This window comes from Chiloscyllium punctatum, chromosome 11 (genome assembly GCF_047496795.1).
Source record: "Chiloscyllium punctatum isolate Juve2018m chromosome 11, sChiPun1.3, whole genome shotgun sequence".
NCBI classification, from domain to species: domain Eukaryota; kingdom Metazoa; phylum Chordata; class Chondrichthyes; order Orectolobiformes; family Hemiscylliidae; genus Chiloscyllium; species Chiloscyllium punctatum.
The window spans coordinates 48,767,582-48,790,251 of NC_092749.1; the positions used below are offsets into that span (position 1 = coordinate 48,767,582).

The 22,670-nt window shown below is 39.4% G+C and overlaps 1 protein-coding gene across 3 annotated transcripts in view; it reads left to right on the top strand.

Moving 5' to 3' along the window:
• Positions 1-22,670, top strand: part of gpatch2 (G patch domain containing 2) — a 305,562-nt gene that overhangs the window by 1,844 nt on the left and 281,048 nt on the right. For all 3 annotated transcript variants that reach the window (XM_072580765.1, XM_072580767.1, XM_072580766.1), the window contains exon 2: positions 15,602-16,306. In XM_072580765.1, coding sequence (XP_072436866.1) covers positions 15,602-16,306 — 705 coding nt within the window. The remainder of the gene's footprint in view (positions 1-15,601; positions 16,307-22,670) is intronic.

The following is a 22,670-nucleotide window of genomic DNA, read 5'->3' on the forward strand; positions in this document are numbered from 1 at the left end:
AGCAAATTTGCTAAAGTTATTACTAATACCTTCTTCTATATCATTAACATATATTGTAAAATGCTGCGGTCCCAGCACTGATCCCTGCAGTACCCCACTGGTCACTGTCTGCCATTCTAAAATGGAGCCGTTTATCACTACTCTTTGTTTCCTGTCAGCCAACCAACTTTCAATCCAAGTTAGTACTTTGTCCCCAATACCATGCGCCCTAATTTTTCTCACTAACCTCCTATATGGGACTTTATCAAACGCTTTCTGAAAGTCCAGGTACACTACATCTACTGGATCTCCCTCATTCATCTTCAGAATTACATCCTCAAAAAAATTCCAGAAGATTAGACAAGCACGATTTCCCCTTCATAAAACCATGCTGACTCTGACCTATTCTGTTACTACTATCCAGATGTGTCGTAATTTCATCCTTTATAATAGACTCGAGCATCTTTCCTACCACTGAAGTCAGACTAACTGGTCTATAATTTCCTGTTTTCTCTCTCCCACCTTTCTTAAAAAGTGGTACAATAGCCACCCTCCAATTTGCAGGAACTGATCCCGAATCTATCGAACTGTGGAAAATAATCACCAATGCATCCACGATTTCTCGAGGCACCTCCTTCAGTACCCTAAGATGTAGACCATCAGGCCCCGGGGACTTATCAATCTTCAGACCTAACAGTCTCTCCAACACCAATTCCTGGCAAATATAAATTCCCTTAAGTTCAGGTCCTTCAGCCACTGTTAACTCAGGGAGATTGCTTGTGTCTTCCCCAGTTGGAGTGTGGTCATTTTGTTCCTCATGCAATTTTGTTGCTTTAAACTGGTAATAAAAAAAATGTTGGAAGTATCAACATATGTGGAGAGAGAAACAGAATTAGTGTTTTCTGATACCTAAAGAAAGGATATACATTGGTGGCAGTTCAAAAGAAATTCACTGGGCTGATACTTGGGAAGAAGGAGTTGAATTTATCTTGAATGGCTAAGCAGGTTTGATATTAGAATTTAGAAGAATAAGGGGTGATCTTATTGGAACATTTGACCTGTCAACCCCTCAGAACCTGGTATGTGGAGAAGATGTTTCCACAGATGGGGAAATCTTAAACTGAGCAACATAGAGAATAACAGGAAATTCATTTAATACTTAAATACAAAGGAGTTTCTTCTTCTAAAGGATAGTGATGTCTGGAATTCTTTACTGCAGACACCTGTGGAGTCTACCACAGAAAGTATTTATAGGGAAGGTAGATAGCTTTCAATTCCTTAATATTTCATTAATCTAATGGGAGCTGGTGCAAAAGAGGTATTAGTCCTGGAGCAGGTCAGCTATAATCTTTTGGAATGGTTGTAAAGGCATGAGGGACTGAATGATGTATTACTGCTCCCATTGCTTAATTATCTTTTCATCAGAATCTGTAATGTTAGTTCTGTTCTCTCTTTAGATAAACTTGTATGTTTTATGTATTTCTATTATAAATTTTTGTATCCAAACTTATAATGAAAACAGCATATGTAAACATTCATGTTGTCACTACATCTTTCTGCAGCTGGCCTTGCTGAGGTGTTATTGGAATATAATTCAAGAATTGCCTTTTCTTCTGAGGTCCTGAGAACATGATATCAGAACATCTAATGACTTTGTTTTTATAGTTGAAAGGCTTGTTAAACCACCTGATGATAGAAAGACATCATAGCTATATTTATTATGACTCACTGCAATAGCGCACTGTAAATTGAGCTCTGCTGAATCTGGAGTCATAACAATTGTTTCTTATAATAAAAATATACATGGTACCCAATTGGCTAGTTTCCTGACCAAAGTCAATTGCCAGCATTTATCAGGTTTTTGTAATAACTAAGAATTACTATTAATTAGAAGTAATTTGGCAATAGCTACAGGTAAAGAGATATAAGCCATTGCCATATAATATTACTAACTGAAACTCTAATTGCCTTAAACACCCCATTACACACAAACACAGACAAACAGATAGGGGAAATAGATTATTATTGGAGGTAGAAAGTCAGTTCAGTGATCTTTGCTTCCTGTTTCTGATGTTGGGGCTAGATAGGCTATTGGATTTTTTCGAATGAACTGGTTTGTCAGAAGCTCAGAATGGATAGTCCACTAGTAGAATGCATCTTATTTATTAATTTGAAAGTCACAGCAACTTCTGCAGGAAAAGTCACTGGTTGACTTCAAGTTTAACCACCGTTATTTACTGCAGAGAACAGGTGACTTTGATTAAAGCGAATAGTCGCACGCATGACTTTCTGTGCGGTTCCACCCTTCTCAGCTGAAAACCAATCAGCTGCACATGGCAGGAATCCACAACTCTTAAAAACAGTTCACAACATATGTCAAATTCCTTGCCATTAAATTATGCAGCTATCCTGATAAATACCTATTTTTAAAAACAGTCTCTCATTGCAGTCCACAATTTTTTAGACACACAGAAATAACAAAACTCAATCCTTATATTTGACCCTGACAGATAGGCTAGTTAACTGTATGGCAGAATTTCTAAGAGAGTATTGAATGATTTGATAATAATAATGATGATGTTAGCCTGCATACTGTTATCATAATTGAAAGCCATGATACAACATTCCTTGATAGGGTTTGAACTCACATGCACATGCACACATACTCATCAAGTTACTAGTTCAGTTCTAAAACTGTAATGCGAACCAGAGTATTAATTCAGTCGTATAGTTTGATTGATGTTTGAATTTAATTGCACTCTGGCTGCTAGGAATTGTCTCATTAGGAAGCAGCATGTGAGAAGAAAGGTGTTGGACTGCTGGTGCCTTAGAAAGTCTTTAAACTTTTGGGAACCAGTTAATTGTTTGTGTGTGCATGCAAACTGCATTCTAACACCGGGGAACTGGTCAATGTATGTCAGGGAATTTTTGACGAGATGTTGTTTGTATGAATAGAAATTGATAAGCAATTGGTGCAAAGCATAGTGAGAGTTTAAGACATTCAGATGCCCATTTTATGGATTGCATTATTCATGGTTTTGGGTGACACTATTAGGAGTAAGTTTATTTTGTGTGTGTGTGTTCTACAGTCAGTGCACTTTCATGTGTCTCGGTATGAGTTGGTATCAGTGTGTTGTGAAAATGTTTAATGTAATTTGTTACAGGACTAAAACATATCTGGTGGGGGATTGTAATGTTAATGCAGGTGAATGAGTTGGGGGGAAGAATTTTGAATCTGAGAGACTGATAAGCACTTTTATTGCAATTATCATCCAAAAGATGATCCATGTTTATGTATAGGGGTTAAACTTCAAGGTATGAAAGCAATAAACAATAGATGGATTTGGATGTAGGTTTGCTGTCTGAGCTGGAAGGTTCATTTTCAGACGTTTCGTCACCATACTAGGTGAAGTTTTCACTGACCTCCAGACGAAGTGTTGCCGATGATTCCTGTTTTCGATTTATATGTTTGGGTTTCTTTGGGTTGGTGATGTCATTTCCCGTTCTTTTTCTCAGATGGTGGTAAATTGGGTCAAAGTCAATGTGCTTGATGATAGTTCCGGTTGGAATGCCATGCTTCTAGGAATTCTCGTGCGTGTCTCTCTTTGGCTTATCCTAGGATGGATGTGTTGTCCCAGTCGAAATGGTGTCCTTCCTCATCCGTATGTAAGGATATTAGTGAGAGAGAGAGAGACACGAGAATTCCTAGAAGCATGTCATTCCAGCTGGAACTCTATCAACAAACACATTGACTTGGACCCGATTTACCACACCCTGAGGAAAAAGAACAGTAAATGACACCACCACAGGAAATGACATCATCAACCCAAAGAAACCCAAACATATAAATAGAAAGCAGAAATCATCAGCAGTGCTTCGTCTGGAGGTCACTGAAGATGTTACCTAGTATGCTGACGAAATGTCTAAAAATGAACCTTCCAGTTCAGCGAGCAAACCTACTTCCAGAACATCAGCCTGAGCTACAAATCTTCTCAAAACTCGCCAATAGATGGCTTTCTCTTAGCTTTGTAATGGAGTCAAGGAGGCTGATAAGATAGCAGTTACCCACATTACAGCTTTAAGTTATTTATGTAATTGCCCAGATCAAAGAAAAGTTGAAAAACAATAAGTAAACAAGAAGTATCCATGTATTTTTCAGAACAAAGGATGAATTTTGGATTTGTACTCAGGGAGTTGAAATCTTTATCTGTAACATCACAAATGTGCCAGATAATCGGGGGACAGGTTGTAGGGGTTGTCCTCTTTTGATTTTGTTTATTTGTGTGAATTTTCACTGCTATAGGCAGGTTTGGAGCTGGAGCAGTTTGGAAATCAGCAGAGAATTAAAAAGATAACCAAGAACTGTTGACCACGAGCAAGAAGGCAATGAGCCCCATGCTTGTATTTGGGTGTTCTCAATTATGAAATGTTTAAGGAGAGTTAGAACGTCACCTGACCAAGTGTTTGTGGAAGAACCCCAACAAGTCTCAAACCTTGGACAAAAGCAAGAACACTGCAAACTCAAACGTGGATTCCTAAAAGTTATAAGCACACTTTTGGTTTGGTCTGAGGAAAAGCAAAGGAATGTTCAAGATCTTAGCAAGTATAGGGAGCTCTTGGGTGAAACTGAAAATAGAAAGGTGAATGACCAATTTATATTTTCAGGTTTAAAAAAATAAGGGTTTACAAAATATGATAGTTTAGTATTCATGCTTTTTAAAAACAATTCTTCTACGCTTAAAATTTGTTTAAAATCCAAAACCTTGACGTGTCATCCTTTCAGTCGATAACTGAGTTCAGTTTTATTTTTAGAATGTAAGCAATTGTTTTCTGGGCAACAATTTTGTAGATTTTTTTGTTGAATAAAATTGGACATAAAGTTTTAAAATAGTACAATTTGTACTTGAATCATTCTTTTAATTGTAAAGGAGAAAAACAGATTTAAACTGTTAAGTATCATGAGAGGCATTAATGAATGACTACAACTGCTGCAAGGATTGAACCTACGCCATTTGTGCTCCACACTATAGCTATTAACCGATTGAGTTAACCAATTCTCATCACAACTATGGAACAGGATGCAGGCAAAATATCTGTAGAAATGGAAATTACAGATGGAGTGAAAATTGGTAAGTAGGTTATACTGTAAAAGCTGGCTTTGCTTAGATCGGTTAAGTTGCCAGACTCGGGTGGCTTGCATCCAACGTTGATAAGGAAAGTGTGTTGGAGATTACAGAAAACCTTGCCACAACTTTCCTTGCCATTACAGAGGAGCCATAGGGTTGGAAGTGGCGAATATGACATCCTTTTTCAGGATTTGGAGAAGCTGGCATTGGACTGGGGTGTACAGAGTTAAAAATCACACAACACCAGGCTATAGTCCAACAGGTTTAATTGGAAGCACTGGCTTTCGGAGTGCTGCTCCTTCATTAGGTGGTTGTGGAGTAAGACACTTGGTGAAGGAGCAGCGCTCCGAAAGCTAGTGCTTCCAATTACACCTGTCGGGCTTCCAAGTTGATGATCCATCTCAACCTTCTCTTGAGGCCCCAGCATCACCAATGCCAAAATTCGGCCATGGCATTGGACACTGCAAGGGCTATGGCCCCCGACAACAGAGAGTAAAAGAAGTGAAGACTTGTGCTCTATAACTACTTGCACCCTAGGACAAGTTTAGATTAGACTAGATTACTTACAATGTGGAAACAGGCCCTTCAGCCCAACAAGTCCACACCGATCCTCCGAAGAGCAACCCACCCAGACCCATTCCCCTACATTTACCCCTTTACCTAATACTATGGGCAATTTAGCATGGCCAATTCACCTGACCTGCACATTTTGGACTGTGGGAGGAAACCGGAGCACCCGGAGGAAACCCACGCAGACACGGGAAGAATGTGCAAACTCCACACAGAGTCGCCTGAGGCAGGAATTGAACCTGGGTCTCTGGCACTGTGCCACCGTGTCGCCTGTTATTCTGGTACAGATACTACACTGGTACCTTTTTGGCAATATGGAAAATTTGGAGAAAGTGAGGACTGCAGATGCTGTAGATCAGTTCAAGAGTGTGGTGCTGGAAAAGCACAGCAGGTCAGGCAGCATCCGAGGAGCAGGAAAATCAATGTTTCTGGTATAAGCCCTTCATCAGGAATGGGCTTTTATCTGATTAAATTATCTGATTTCGGGCATAAGCCTTCCTGATGAAGGGCTTATGCCTGAAATGTTGATTCTCCTGCTCCTCGGGTGCTGTCTGACCTGCTGTGCTTTTCTAGCACCACACTCCTACCAATATGGAAAACTCCCCAGGTACTTCCTGCCCACAAAAGACAAGACAAATCCAGCTAAAACATTTGCTGACTCATTGTCTATTCTCAATCATGAGCAAAATGATAGATTGTGCTATCAAGTGGCACTTGTACAACTATAATCTGCTCCACGATGTTCGGTTTGATTTCCCCCAGGCCAACGAGCTCCTTGGTCCAAATGTGAAGAAAAGAGCTGAGCTCAGGAGAGGAAGTGAGGGTGAATTCTTTTGACATCAAGGCAACTTTTGACAGTGTGTTGCATCAAGGAGCCTAGCAAAATTGATGAATGGGAATCGGAGGTAAACCTCTGCAGGTTGACTTCATACCTAGCACTATTGACCAGAAGTTTAACAGGATTGACCACTAAATATGGCAGCCATAAGAGCAGTTCAGGCACTGGATATTCTGTGGTGAATGACTCACTTCTTAAATCCCCAGTACCTTTCCACCATCCACAAGGCATTGAGTTTGAAGGAATACCCTCCATTTGCCAGAATGATCGCACTCCAAGAACTCTCAATAAGCTGGATGCCATTCAGAAAAACAGGAGTCTGCTTCTCCATGCAATCTATTTTCCATTTTAAATGTTCTTTCCTTCTACAAGATAACTATAGTGTGTGCTATTTGTAAGTTGTACTGCATGACACACCAAATGCTTCTTTGGTAGCATTTCCCACCAGTAACCTCAAACTCTCCAGTGACAAGAGTAACAATATATGGGAGTACGATTATGTACAAACTCTACTCCAAGTCTCTCACAACCTTAACTTGGAAATATATTGTTGTTCCAAATGCCTGGAATCACCTACCTGACAGTACTGAGGTAGGTGATTTGTATGAATTGGAGGTGATCCAGAAGGGTCTTGCCGACATCTTGCATGGGCAATTCCAGATGACCTTGCTGTGAATGACTAAGTTCAACCACCTTTTTAAAAGACTATATGAGAAATTCTTGGAAAAGATTTTTTTCTTTTCTTCATTCACGATTTTTCAACAAAGATGTATAAGTTAAGCAAACCTCATACCCAACATTGATTAGAAAGGAATCATTTTCCACATCTCTTGCTCCTAACTCTCCCCTTGCCCCCTACTCTTCCAGGGCAAACTGGATAGTGCACAAGCAACAGGAACTCTGCTGGGTTTTAAACTTACCATCGCCACGACAATGTCTCGGCAATATTATTTTCCTACTCGCTTTTCTTACTAAATCTGTCATTTATCTCTGTTACCTCATGATTTAACTATTTTAAGCAGAATACCTTCCTTATTGACCTCTAACTTCCCCTCTATACAAACACCAGCTTGTGGAAAACTCTTCCATCTGCATTTTGCCCTGCATTAAATCTCATTCATTCATCGTCTTTCTCCTCACTGACCTCTACTGGCCATTACCAAATTCAGAATTCTTGTCCTTGTTTGCAACTCCCTTTGTGGTTTCATCTGACCTAACTCTGCAGGCTTCCTTCAGCCTTTTGGCTAAACCATCATTTAATAATTTTCTAAGACTTATTTGGGTCCTACAGGCTGTAATTCATTTCCTGAATGTCTCTGCCTACTAAACTTTTAAAGAACATACAAACCTATCCTAACTCATTCTAAGCTGAGTCATTTAAATCTTGACTTGTAGTCAGCCTCTTACGTGAAACACCATAAAACATCTAATCATGTTGATAATATGATACAATCTTTTAGTTTTTAATTTATCTTGCATTGATAATGCATTTGAAATATTGTTTAAAATTAGCTAGTATACGCATGAATTTATATTGTTCTTCTAAATTTAGATTGTGATTTATTTTCTCCTATTTTATAATCTATTTTTCTTCAGTTTCATTTCATATTCCCTACTTCTACTAATTGGCTATGAAGAGATTATCTAGTGCCTTAATTATTCCTTGAACAAGGTGTGGAAAGTGATTGAGGAGGGAACTAATTGACTAACGTTATTGTTTTCTTTGCCACTTTTTTTCTGTCATTAGTGTAATTTGCCTTGGATTAAGCACGTACTTTATGGGAAATCTGCAAAATCAGCTTGGGGTGCCATTGCCTGTTGGAGCATTTCACCCACTTTTCCACTTTCTAGTTGTCAGTTTACACCTACTTCTCCTGCAGATCTCATAATTGTATTGTGGGATCTTTGAGGTTTTCCTGAGAAGCCAAAAAAAGACTTTGTGGATTAAGGATTTTAAAGGAGCTATGACAGAGAGCAGCAACTATGTTTGAAACTGTATGAAAATCCCAGTATTAGAGTTTTACAAAAAAGTGATTGCAAAAAACAGCAGCTGCTACTAAGAAAAACGTAAAAAGTGTCATCAGAACTCAAATGTGAAATTATACTGAAAGTGAGGATCAGAGTCCTGTGTTTAATTTACTATTTTTCTATTTAGTACGAGCATAATTCAGATATTCCAATGGCCTGACAGTCATTTTTCCAGTGTAAGTGGGAGTTGGGCCTAGGGATCCTGTGGAGTGCCTGTTGTAACTTATTGTGAAGGAATTGGCCAAAAAAATTCAAGAAAGTTTCTATATGCCTGGACCCACCCCACCCTGAAAGCCTCCATTTAAGTCAAAAAACTCTGGGGGTTCTGATGCAACTAAACAAATAGTTACTCAGGAAAAGTCTGAGTGTTAAGTACATCGTCTAACTTCGTATCCCCAACTACACCTCCCCACGAATCACTTTGATCACTTATCCAACAATGCACAAGACCTGACACCCATTTCTCTTACCACTGGACATGCTCCCTGCTTCCCCCATTCTTCAGTTGACTCCCCTTCTACTGCTGGACATGCTTCCCACTTGAACCCATCACCCACTCTCCATGCGGAATGCAATTTCTCCCACTCAGTCTGTCGTATCCTAAGCATCTCGCCACCTACCTGGCAACCTAAGTTGTGCCATTTGCTAGCTTATCCCTTGGCACTCTATCTAGCTGGCATCCTACCACCTCTACCCATCTAACACCCTATACTTCCAGCACCCTAACAACATAGCTTTTTAGCTTGCCTCTTGACAGCAGCTGTCAAAGTGGCTGTCTGGACCTCATATTTCAGAATACTACAGCTGACTGCTGTGAAATACAAGCTTCTGCATCATAAAAGAACTGTTGGAATGGAAGTACTGCTTCACATTTTTAAAGGACCTCTGATCAAAATCTAATCACAGAAATGCTTAGTTCTCTGCTCTCTCAAAAAAAAATGAAATGGCAATCTGCATGAGATAGTCACGCTTTGGAAAATCTTTCAGGTTAACAAGTAGATAAAACACCTTCAGTTTTAGTTTTTGATATTTTCTGTATTCTGGAAGCCAAGACCAAACACAAGTACCTGCAGCAAATGTTCCAGGAATGCAAATAGCAGAAAATTTAGGGGCCACGATGGCCAATAATAAGAAACAGTAGCTTAAAGTGAAATAAATTTTAGTTATTTCCCAAAGTATTTACTGTCTTGTAATTGGTAGAATTTTCTTTTCTTTGGATATTAATGAAAACACACAAATACAAATGTCAAAGCATTAGTCCTATCCAGACTAAGTGTGAATAAAGTGATATATATCTTGTTGGTTTTACTTGAGATCTGCCAAAAATGTTGCAGAAGCTTGTCTACCCAATTGTTTACCTTTTGTTATTATACACTTTGGTATTGTGTCCCTCTTAATATAGCTTTGTAGAATCATAAAGACCACACTGCCCTTCATTCTACCAGCATATGTTTCTGAGGGATCCTATTTAAATTGTTTTAAATTGGTATATCCTCCAGTCACCTGAAGAATGAAGTTAATTCATTTTATTATTACTGGCTTATATAAGTGCAGGTATGTTTCACTTCCAGGCCTTTTGAACCCTCCGATTGCATCCCACCGACCTTCCTCATCTTGACACCGGATTTACCTCTAAGCTCCCCATGTGGTGGAATTACTTGTAGTCCCAGCAGTAGCAGCCGCTAGAGAGCTGCAAGCCAATTAGATTGGTTAGCAGCCTTCTAAGGCAGAATTTTCTCCAAAAATAAAGACAGAAGCCTTACCTTAAAGCACTTAGTGATACTTCCAGCTTTAAATTGCTTTGGGGCCACTGTCGTGATCATAGGTGGGCGGCCCACTGACATTTTAGATGTGAAGATTGGGAAACAGGAACTGTGGCCATTGACTTAATAGTATAGCATAGCTCATTTATTTGACTGCCAAAATTACAAGTTTTTTTAGCATTAGGAACTTTTCTTACATTGTGTTTAGAAATATTACCGTTGCTTCATGTGAATAAGTCTTACTACATTGTCTTTTAATAGCTGTAAATGTGCAGTCAAATTGTAGACTGGGTTGATGGTAAAATTCTATAATGATTTTTGCTAATATTGCGTGTATATATCAAATAAATATGTGCACAGACAGATCTGTGCTACTCATCTTGATTCAAAAGCAGCCATCGCATAAACATATTTTCTCTAAACAATATATTTTGAACATCAAAATAGAATTATACCTATAATGGCTTCCTTGCTCAATTGCTTGCAACCGCTGATAAAACAAAAGATTGCTCCTACCATTTAACAAAAGGAATCTTGGCTATGTTTAACAGTTCTGAACATTATGCAAACTTGTAGTTGTACTTGAGTTTAAACTATGAAGTTGATTAGATCTGACACGTGGATTCAATAACGTCTGTTTTAATCAACAGTTGTGACTCTGTTTTGAAGGTGACCTCTTAAAGAAGTGTGTTAGAATTATCAGGAGTCGATCTACGGAGACGTGGAAAAGTTAGATCTTAGAAAGAGGCCATTCAGTCCACTATCTACACTGGCTGAATAAAGAAACTACCAGTGTAATTCGATTTCCAGTACCTGTGCTATAGTTATTTAAATTCACTCGCTGGCCAGCATGTTTCGCCCTGGAGAAGCTGGTGGTGAGTTGCTGCCTTTGACCACTGCTGTGCTGTCGGTAGACCCACAATGCACTTAGAGAGGGAATCCCGGCATTTTGACCCAGTGACAATGCAGGAACAAAAATATATTTCCGAGTCGGGATGGGACTGGCTTGGAGGGTAACTTGCAAGTTGTGATATTCCCTTGCAGCTGCTGCTGTTGTCCTTCTTGATGGAAGTAGTCATCAGTTCGGATGGTGCTGCCCAAGGATCTTTGATGAATTTTTTACTCCAGCATTTCAACTGCAGATTTTGATTCCTTTTAAAAGAGTTAAGGGTTTTTGTCAATATATATATATACACACTAGCAAATTCCTTAAGAGTTAGTTCTGTCTGTCTTTGTATGAAATGTAGTTAAACAAATTTACAGTAAGATACAAGTCAGCTAATCTTAGGCATAACATTAAGCTTTGTCATAAGTCATTATCTTAGAGGGTGAGGGGAAGAAATTAAGTCCTATTTAATGTATTTTGATATACCCAAGTCGACTGTAGTACAATGATCCATATTGGTCGAGTACAGCAGAGTAAGAGGACACAGAAGATTTGCCGTTGATACACTAGAGTATAACCACAATAATATATAAATGTTCGCAAGCAGTTAAATAAGGAGGGCACTTAAATTGCCAGTAATGTGTTTAGTTAGAGGTTTAATACTTGATTCAAATTGTTAAGTTTAATCAATTGCATATGCTTAATTTAACTGCAGTTATTTACTATCAGCAAAGCTAAAATATTAGTTACATTATGGAAGTGTAAACAGGACAAATTATAAAAATGTTTCACCTGTTTTCAGACAACATGGTTAAAATTTATAACACCCGGTTTCTTGTAAATTATGGCTGTACAGAGCCATTTGATTTAGTTTGTCTGCAGTGATGAGAATATATGAAATTTTGAATTAGTATTGATACAAAAAAAGAAAGCTTGTAAATTAGTTGAGGCCAGTTTTAAGTACCAAAAGACAATGATTGGATTGAAGAATTCCATTTCAGACGACACTAACTGCCACACCAAGAGCAGCCTTTGGGTAAATCAAGTGAGGTGGAAGGACAGCAAAATGTTAGCAACTCTCAACAACTGGATTAGTGGTGCTGGAGGAGCACAGCAGTTCAGGCAGCATCCAACGAGCAGCGAAATCAACGTTTCGGGCAAAAGCCCTTCATCAGGGTGAGTGGGGGAGGAGATGAAGGTGATAGGTCAAGGAGGAGAGGGTGGAGTGGATAGGTGGAAAAGAAGATAGGCAGGTCGGACAAGTCAAGGAGGCGTTCTGTCCTTGTTACGGTTGGAGGGGTGGGGTCTGAGGGCGGAGGTGCGGGATGTGGACGAGATGCGTTGGAGGGTTTACAAACCCACTGACTCCCATAGCTACCTGGATTACACCTCTTCCCACCCTATCTCTTGCAAAAATGCCATCCCGTATTCCCAATTTCTCCGCCTCCGCCGTATCTGCTCCCAGGAGGACCAGTTCCACCATAGGACACACCAGATGGCCTCCTTCTTTAGAGACCGCAATTTCCCTTCCCACGTGGTTAAAGATGCCCTCCAACGCATCTCGTCCACATCCCGCACCTCCGCCCTCAGACCCCACCCCTCCAACCGTAACAAGGACAGAACGCCCCTGGTGCTCACCTTCCACCCTACAAACCTTCGCATCAACCAAATCATCCACCGACATTTCCGCCACCTCCAAAAAGACCCCACCCCTTTCCGCCTTCCGCAAAGACCGTTCCCTCCGTGACTACCTGGTCAGGTCCACAACCCCCTACGACCCACCCTCCCATTCTGGCACTTTCCCCTGCCACCGCAGGAACTGTAAAACCTGTGCCCACACCTCCTCCCTCACCTCTATCCAAGGCCCTAAAGGAGCCTTCCACATCCATCAAAGTTTCACCTGCACATCCACTAATATCATTTATTGTATCCGTTGCTCCCGATGCGGTCTCCTCTACATTGGGGAGACTGGGAGACTGGGCGCCTCCTAGCAGAGCGCTTTAGGGAACATCTCCGAGACACCCGCACCAATCAACCAAACCGCCCCGTGGCCCAACATTTCAACTCCCCCTCCCACTCTGCCGAGGACATGGAGGTCCTGGGCCTCCTTCACCGCCGCTCCCTCACCACCAGACGCCTGGAGGAAGAACGCCTCATCTTCCGCCTCGGAACACTTCAACCCCAGGGCATCAATGTGGACTTCAACAGCTTCCTCATTTCCCCTTCCCCCACCTCATCCTAGTTTCAAACTTCCAGCTCAGTTACTGCCTCCTTGACTTGTCCGACCTGCCTATCTTCTTTTCCACCTATCCACTCCACCCTCTCCTCCTTGACCTATCACCTTCATCTCCTCCCCCACTCACCCATTGTACTCTATGCTACTCTCTCCCCACCCCCACCCTCCTCTAGCTTATCTCTCCATGCTTCAGGCTCACTGCCTTTATTCCTGATGAAGGGCTTTTGCCCGAAACGTTGATTTCGCTGCTCGTTGGATGCTGCCTGAACTGCTGTGCTCTTCCAGCACCACTAATCCAGTATTTGATTTTCAGCATCTGCAGTCATTGTTTTTACCTTGTTGATTTTAACTCTCAACAACTGTCAGGATTGCTGTGGAGCTTGGGGATGCAATTCAGTTCTTGGTGGAAGTAGCAACTGCATGGAAGCCTGATGCCTGCTCCAATGAAACCGGTCCAGTTTGTTAGAGGGGTCCTCAAACTATTTTTAATCCCTTCATTATTAATTGTAAGGAGCTCTAGTTTTGGTTAAAATCCTTAGCAAAGGATGCAATACTCTGTAAGCGGTATCTCAAGGCATAACAACCATGGACAATAGGATACACAATTTTGGACACCAGGAAAACATGTTTTTTTTCAAAAAAAAGGGAAATTTTAATTTTCACATGTTTTGGGAGTTTGTTTACTGTTAGTGGATTTAGGCAGAGGTGGAGAAAGTGTCTTCAGATCAAATGGCTGTTAAGATCGACTGAACTTCGGACTTAGCAGTTTATTCACTTGCTTTGAAACCTGCACGTATCATACTCATTAGGTGCAATGTAGTTTGAACAAGCTATACCATATTTCATAATGAGCAATATTTAGTCAATAATCTGACTATTACGGTGCGTCTTGCAAACAGTGACCATAAACTGATATTAAACTCTATCACATTATGAAAAGTTACAAAAGCTAGAGTTCAATCCTAAGTAAGGTTTACTTCGGAAGAAGGAGACAAAAGTTTAACAAGTTGAATTGAACTGCGCTGTTAACAGATAAACATGTTTACATCAAAAACACAGTGGGAGAAACTCTAGGAAGTATTTAGGACAATATTTATTAGGACAGTATTCATAAGAACAATTCATATCCTTGTCTAACATTTGGTAGGCATCCTTTAACAGGGCATTAATAATGTACATTATTATGCTAATTTTATGGGCATAAAATAGCAACGAGACCCAATTTCTACCTGTGGTGTTTGACGTTGTAAATTGATCAGAGAGTGAATAAGAATTAAACATTTGCTAGGACTGGGCATAAGGATTGGATTCATTTTCCTCGTCTAGCATCGGATAGAACAGCACAACTGGTTACCATTCCACTATCCATCAATTGCACCAAAAAGTTAATGTTTGTAACTTCGTGTCAGAATAGATTTCTTCCACAGTCAGGTAACGCTCTATTTAAATAAGGCCAATAAGAGAAGGCATTGATACTGTGGAGCCTCAGGATAAACTGCAATGCCAAATTCCTAGCAGGAAATCTGTACTTCAAGGCTTCAGGTGCGACTTGCCACATGATAATCCCCTTTCTCTAACCAACATTCTTTCTGAATGTGGTTAGACTGGGAATTTTGAAATGTATTCTTTTGTCTTTAGAAAGATATGGCAGAGATAGATGGGGTGACAGGAGCATTAACACTGGCATAGGCCTATGGACTGAATGATGTGTTTCTGAAAAGAAAGATATTTAGGGGGGACTTTTCTGTGAAAGAGAATTGTAAGTATGGTGGCCTTTAGTAGAAATCAAAGCTCTGCAGATTAGCAACTCCCTGGTATAATGCTTCCTCTGGGAGCAATACCAAGACTGTTATAGTGAAATGTGCTTTGTAACAAGCGTTTTACAACTTTATTAATCAGATAGACAGAACAGCTTTGTTTCTATCTTGTGTGTTTTCAGCAAGATTTTTTTTGTTTTTAGACTGCCAGAGAAACATACCGAAATGGTTTGCTGTCCTTATAGTGCAAAAAAATGCAGTTCATCCACTGTTCTTGTTCATGTTTTATGTAAAAAAAATCATCTTCCAATCCGTACTTGTAATTTTTTCATTTGTAATTAAAGCAGTGATACTAAATAGCATTTCTCCATTTAATCGCTGATCAATTTATTTGTTTTTTGTTTCTATTTATTTTAAGGCCCTGCAGAGCAATGGAGGAGCTGGTTCATGATCTGGTCTCTGCTTTGGAAGAAACCTCTGAACACATGAGGGGATGTCCAGAGTTTGGCGATGAAGCATCCCGGAATTCAGCTGCATCCCTTCTAAAGCGCCAGGCTAGGAAAAGGAGAGGCAAAAAGAGGAGGTCAGAAAGTGGACATCACATTTGGGAGCATGGCCACTGCATGAGTGAAGGCTCCGAATCTAGCTTTGATGAGGCAATCCGGGACTACAAAGAAAATAACACTTACAGTGACTCAGATGACCACTTGATAGTTGCCAAACGTCTGTCTTCCCTGAACGTAACAGCCATTAGGGGAAAGCGGCATTCATGGCACGAGTCTGATTCTGTCACCGACAGTAACTTAGGTGGTAGATCTTTGCGAAGGAGAAGGAAGGTCAAACGTATGGCTGTAGATCCACCAGCAGAGGTCAGTAATGTACTTCACCCACTGCCCCAGGGCAAAGCTCCAGTCTTGGACTTGAACAGACACCAGGCACAACCAAACCAACTCTGCTTCCAACTCCAAGTCCAGGAGATCAGTAAGGACAAGATCATCAAGAGAAAACGGCTAGAAGTCCCAGATGATGGAGTTGTTGTGGAAAGTGAAGAAATGTGCAATACAAATAAGAACAAAATGGAGTATGAGGAACAGAAGGGCTCAGATGATAACATGAGTGACAGGTTATTAAGATTAAGTTGCAGGTTATCTATGCTGAGACAAGTTGTTGTATTTAAATATAACTGCAGGGTTTGAAATACTTTCAGCAGAAGTGCTAGTACTTGTTCACATTAAATTTCAAATCTGCACAGCAGGGAGCACTCAAGTTGCAACAAAATTGTGGAGTTACAAATAATTTCTGGCCACTACTCTTGAATAATCATTTTGTTTATTTTGGCGTTTGGATATAGTGATTTAGATATTAATGTGTATTTGTCAGATATACTTAATCTACTTGGCAATAAATATACATAAACATTCACTACTTCTGTATGCAGGAATGTATCTGCATGGATAAAGTATTTCAATCCCTGTACATAACATTTTGTGTACTAATACAAAACTACTGGAGCTGCCATTCAATACCTGTACTAATTACAATGATTTCTTTTTAGTGATAAAAGGGGAATCCTTTGCAGAATTGTCTTAGTAATTTCAAATGATACAGAGTTTTCGGTAAATCTTTATCAATATAAGTATGGTTTTTGGTTTTGATTTTCAGGAGGGAAATACATTGTGCTGGGCTGTGGAATAATTACAATCTTTCATGGCTGATCTACTATGTTAAAAACTAAACAACAAATTTACCAATGTAATTATCTCATTTATGAAATAGAATTAAGATTAACAAATTAAAGATTTAAAGTTAGGTCCACCATCCACAATGCCAGCATGGTAACCAATCATATAGAAAGCGATGATCAGTCTTTGTCTGCTGCTGTGGCCCAACTAATCTTACAATTGTTCAAAATTATTTATGCTCCATTATTGTGGTGCATTGAAGGGCTGTAACAAAACAGGATATTGAAAAAGTATTAATGTTTTGTGGAACAATTTTTAAAGTGTTAAACCCTGATACCACAACAGCTATGCATCACAGTTGTCTAAGTACAACTTACATTCAAGGGAGAGAAGATCTGCTGTCCTATGAGTGATTTATACAGACTCATTTCCCGGCCATATGGAGTAACTAGGCCATTGTTTTCATTCTTGCAGGAGGCGAATATAATTGGTTATTTGGGGCGAGGAGGGATTATAATTATGTTGCATGATTGAATGGCCCATATTTTGCAGTTGTAATGATAGTAAACCTCTGTGATCACCATCATTACTGCTCTGAAGTTAATGTAATCATTTGGAATCCTCATTTGTATAGCTAAATCCAAAAGTTGCCAAAATTGATTCCCCAGAGCATATACCGTTAAAGAGCTTTTCCTCGACTTCAATCATATAGAAATCACAAAGCTAATGATAAGTTGCCCTTTTATGCTATTAGTCTTCCTGGAGAAATATTTGAAAATCTTCCGCCACCATATTGAATGATGTAATTGACCTTCTAACAGTTTTTTCATTGATAATTGCTACTAAATAATCTCATTCATCCTGAAAGATAGCAGCTTCATATTTATGTCATATCAAATTTATCCAATTATTTTAAAATTCATATTTCTTACAGTAAACAAATGTCAACTTCATCCTTAACACCATATGTATGCCCCAACTATTATTTCACTCTCTGTAAAATCTTAATTAAAATTCAGTCCATTTTACTTCCTGATTTGCTGTTTGAGAATACTTCAATGTAATTGGCTGCTTGCCGTGTTTGGTGGCATCTCACTGTTGCTGAAGGCCTGTGGATTCCCTTGAAAATGACCCCAATTTCAGACTGATGTCGTGAAAGACTTCATGCCCAAATGGCCACTAGATTTTTATAGACAATTATCTTTGAAGTCAGGGCTGAGCATGAAGTCTGGGCCAATGTAATTATATTGGATTATAAATAAGTTTTGTTTTTCATTGACTCCTCCCACACTATTCACTACATACTATTTATTGACTAAGAAATGTACCAGTAGTGCTTTTTGGCTCGCTGATCGAAAATGTCAGAGTTGGTGGGTTAGTACTACTTTTTTTCAACTTTAATGAGAACCAACTTTACTATATTTTGCGCTTGCCACAGATCTATGTTGGCATCATGACCATGAAGGAAATGTAGCTATTTGGTGATTGCAATTCCATTTTAAAGCATTACCATCTGGCAGTGTCTTTTATTCAATTCAAGCTGATGGAATTGCAGTGTGGTGGCCTTTATCACTAAATCTTATCCTGTCTGTCTCCGTACTCTTCTGGCACTTCTTTGAGCTATCACCTTGTTCCACCTCTCCCAGTTCTGAGTTGAAGTCTTTATTCTCTCATTGCTCCCCTCAGCTCCATGCTATGTTTTTTCAGCGTAAGTTATTTTCCTTCCTCAGATACTTGAACAAGTGACTTCACTCCATTTCAACTCATGTTTTTCTCTCTTCTGAGTTCACTAAATCTCTCCCATATAAATTCTCCTCCTCATATTCATAACAATCCCTTGACCTGATATGGTTTTGCTAAACCAATATTTTCTTGTGTATTCCCATTGCTTCAATGCTAGATAAGATCATCTCTGATAATGCCTTGTGAACTTACAGCCATTTTCTGCTTCCTTCAGTGATGGCCTTAGGGAAAAATTCTTTGTCCAAGTCACCTTTACAACAAAGATTTAAAATTGTTTACTTCCTAGCTATTTGCCCTTCATTCACCATTCTTCCATGCAGTTACTGGTCTGCTCGATCTTACCCTCACCTCAATCTTTTAATGCTCTTAACTATGATAAAACATATACTGTTCCACATTGATTGTTCACTTTAGCACAACCCCATCATTGCTACCTTAAGTCAAAGGGACACAGATTTGAAAGGAATAACACATTCATTACCAAACGCCTTTGGACCATGTCCAGTATAATTCTCTGCCAAAGTTCTTTGTTACTGCTCCTCATTTCTTATTGTTTCAACTTGGAATAATAAGAACTCATCCAACTACTTCGTTGCCTCCAGCATTCTCTTTAAATCACTTTTGCTTCCCTGTTCGTGTTTCAGCCCTAGCACTAAGAATGAGAAGCTTATAGACTTTGTCACTGAGGTGGAAACAATGCATTCAGCCGCCTATGCTGCCCCTCTATTTTCCTTTGGCTCACCAAGCCGCACCCCACCTCTTCTCATCTTAGAGTTGGAATTGCCTTTATCTCGTTTCTCTCTCATTTAGCCTAAGCTTTTATTCATCTTAGGAGACATGCCTCCTCCTCTCTCAATCCATTAAATAGGTGGACCATCTTTTCTTCTGAATCCCATCAGATGCCTTAAATATCTGTATCTCATCTGGTGTATCTGTCTTGCTTTTGTATTGACCATCTTCGCCTGTCTCCTCAAATAATCCACCCAGGTGCCATTCATCATTGCTAACTATTGCTCTGTCTCCAACATTCACTTTCTCAGTATCTTGGGAAATAATTCTAAAATAGAATATGGAGCTGTGTGTATACTGACAACACCAAGATTTACCTCAGCATCTCATTTGAGCCTTTTAGTGCTACTATATTGTCAGACTATCTCATAGAATCATAGAGATGTACAGCATGGAAACAGATCCTTCCGACCCATCCATGCCGACCAGATATCCCAACCCAATCTAGTCCCACTTGCCAGCACCCAGCCTATGTCCCTCCAAACTCTTCCAATTCTTATACCCATCCAAATGCCTCTTAAATGTTGCAGTTGTACCAGTCTCCTCTGGCAGCTCATTCCATACCCGTACCACCCTCTGTGTGAAAAAGTTGCCCTTAGGTCTCTCTTATATCTTTCCCCTCTCACCCTAAACCTATGCCCTCTAGTTCTGGATTCCTCGACCCCAGGGAAAAGACTTTGCCTATCTACCCTATCCATGCCCCTCATAATTTTGTAAACCTCTGTAAGGTCACCCCTCAGCCTCTGACGCTCTAGGGAAAACAGCCCCAGCCTGTTCAGCCTCTCCCTATAGCTCAAATCCTCCAACCCTGGCAACATCCTTGTAAATCTTTTCTGAACCCTTTCAAGTTTCACAACATCTTTCCTGTTTCTGATTTCCATAGCCATCTAATGGGCTGTTGCTCTGCTTTAAGCTTGCACTAGTTGCTGTTCACTTATTCCACAAATTCCTGAGTGCCTCTTATTTATCACATTCTGCCTACGTGGTCAGATATCACTTAGACAATTAACTGTGGTCATCTGATGTGCATATGCATATATTTCTTACTAGGCGATACTGGATGATAATTTGGAGTATTTGCTGTATTTTCCTCCATTTTGCAACTCAGAAGTAATGGCATCCATTATAGCATCCTTATTACAGTGTCAACTGAGATACAACCCAAGTATACTTAGATTAGATTAGATTACTTACAGTGTGGAAACAGGCCCTTCAGCCCAACAAGTCCACACCGACCCGTCGAAGCGCAACCCACCTAGACCCACTCCCCTACATTTACCGCATCATCTAACACTACAGGCAATTTGATCATGAACGCTCCTGTTCTCTATGTCCACATTGGGTGGTGAATGTAATAATCCACCCAAATTGGGGGCTATCAATTTTTTAAATCATGAATGGAGTGTGCATCTGACCTCTGACAGTCTTTTAATTTAAAGATCTCAAAAACTTGTTAGTCTTCTGTTTTATTATAGTGAAGTTACATATATCAATCCAGCTTATAGTGTGACAGAACTGCCTTTTTAACTCACTTATTCCACATATCCTAAAGATGAACTTGGCAAAGAGAATTGGAGCTTAATTATTTCATCTTCATGAAAAAAAACAGAATCCAGTTAGTTTATTTTTAATTGCAATGGTTAATTTAAAGTATAACCATTCTACGATAGATGTTATCCCTTAACTGGACAGTGATCTTTTTTGAATTGGACTCAATTTTACCAGGTCTCTCAAAAATGCACGTTAAATTTAAGCTATTTATAAAAACAAGACTAATGAAGGGTACTGTATCAGAAAGTATAAGCTGTCATCATTACGATTGGCAGATTTGACCTGTTCACAGAAACATGTAGAGCTAACATACTTAGAAATTGATTCGTTACCACTCAGTAACTTGCAGTGTGTAATGTTTACTGGTTATCACTCTTCATCAAAAAGTTATCAGCCTTTCTATGCAGCAGTCAAATATTCTGTGTGTGGTATGGCAGAAGATGGCTGGAGGTTGCTTGGAATACAGATAACATGTTGACATGTTTGGACCAATTTACAGTGTTGAAACACCTGAGCTTGTGGTTAGAAATATGGGTGAATAGTGACCCTTTGGCAGCAGGCCTCATCCATCCAGCCCAGGCAGGAGGCACACCACAATGGTAATTACCTCAGAAGTACTATTTTGACAACACAGATATGTGTAAGTAATCATTTTCCCCCTGCACAGATGAGATGTCACCTGGAGGGCTGGGAGTATGATCGTGTTTATGGTTCAGCATGTGACCTAATTCTAGTTTGATTTAGAACACAGAAGTCAACAGGATTTTTCATTAACTTTTAGGCAAAAAAACATTTCAAAAGTAGATGGACAATATTTAAGCTATGTTAGATGTGATAGTTGGGGGAAATACGGAAGCATATCAAATACTTGGCTCAATTCTTAGCCTTTTCACAGACATACCAGTACTTTGGAATGTACCTTAGTTTAGTTTTATATATTTTATTTCCTTGATGTTTGTACAAATGAAATGAAACCTCAGTCCTATGCAGTCCAATTAACACTAAACTATTCCAGACTTGTCCGAGAAATATGAGATACAATTACTTGCAGGTACTTCAGGAGTAAAAAATAAATCCACATTCTAAGGGTTGGACCATCAGAAACTTTTATTCTCTTTTTTTTTTTAGTAATGCGCTGAAAATGTATTTTATTTTAATTTAATCTTTTATGTCACTGATATTTTGAAAATGATATTCAAAGTTAAATAAGTTAATTTTGTAATAAAGTCTTCAAAGAAATCCTACAAGGAAATTGCTATCCTCCAATTTTAAATTGCTGCAGGATAAGACTGCAAGTTGATATGATTCCATGGGTACGATTATGGATTACAATGAATGCTGAAGTAGAACTAGATCAGTTCCTGTCAAAATATTAAGAATTAGGATACTCATCATTTGGAGATATTTTGCACTAGATACATTTTTTTTTCTGTATTTTGAATATTTATCTTCATATTCCAGTGGCCTACACATTCCCTGACTAAAAGCCAACAATCATAGCTACCTCTGAATCATTTTGACTTTTGGATAGTTGGTGGGCTGGGGTCGGTTTAGCTCAGTTGGCTGGGCAATTTGTTTGTGAAGCAGCATGATGCCTACAGTGTGCGTTCAATATGTAGGTCTAATACATGCTAATGCTCTTCGGCTGAAATAATGTCTGGTGGTTTAGACATTTTATAAAACAAAATGTCATTGCTGCAGGTCTAAATTACACATGAATGA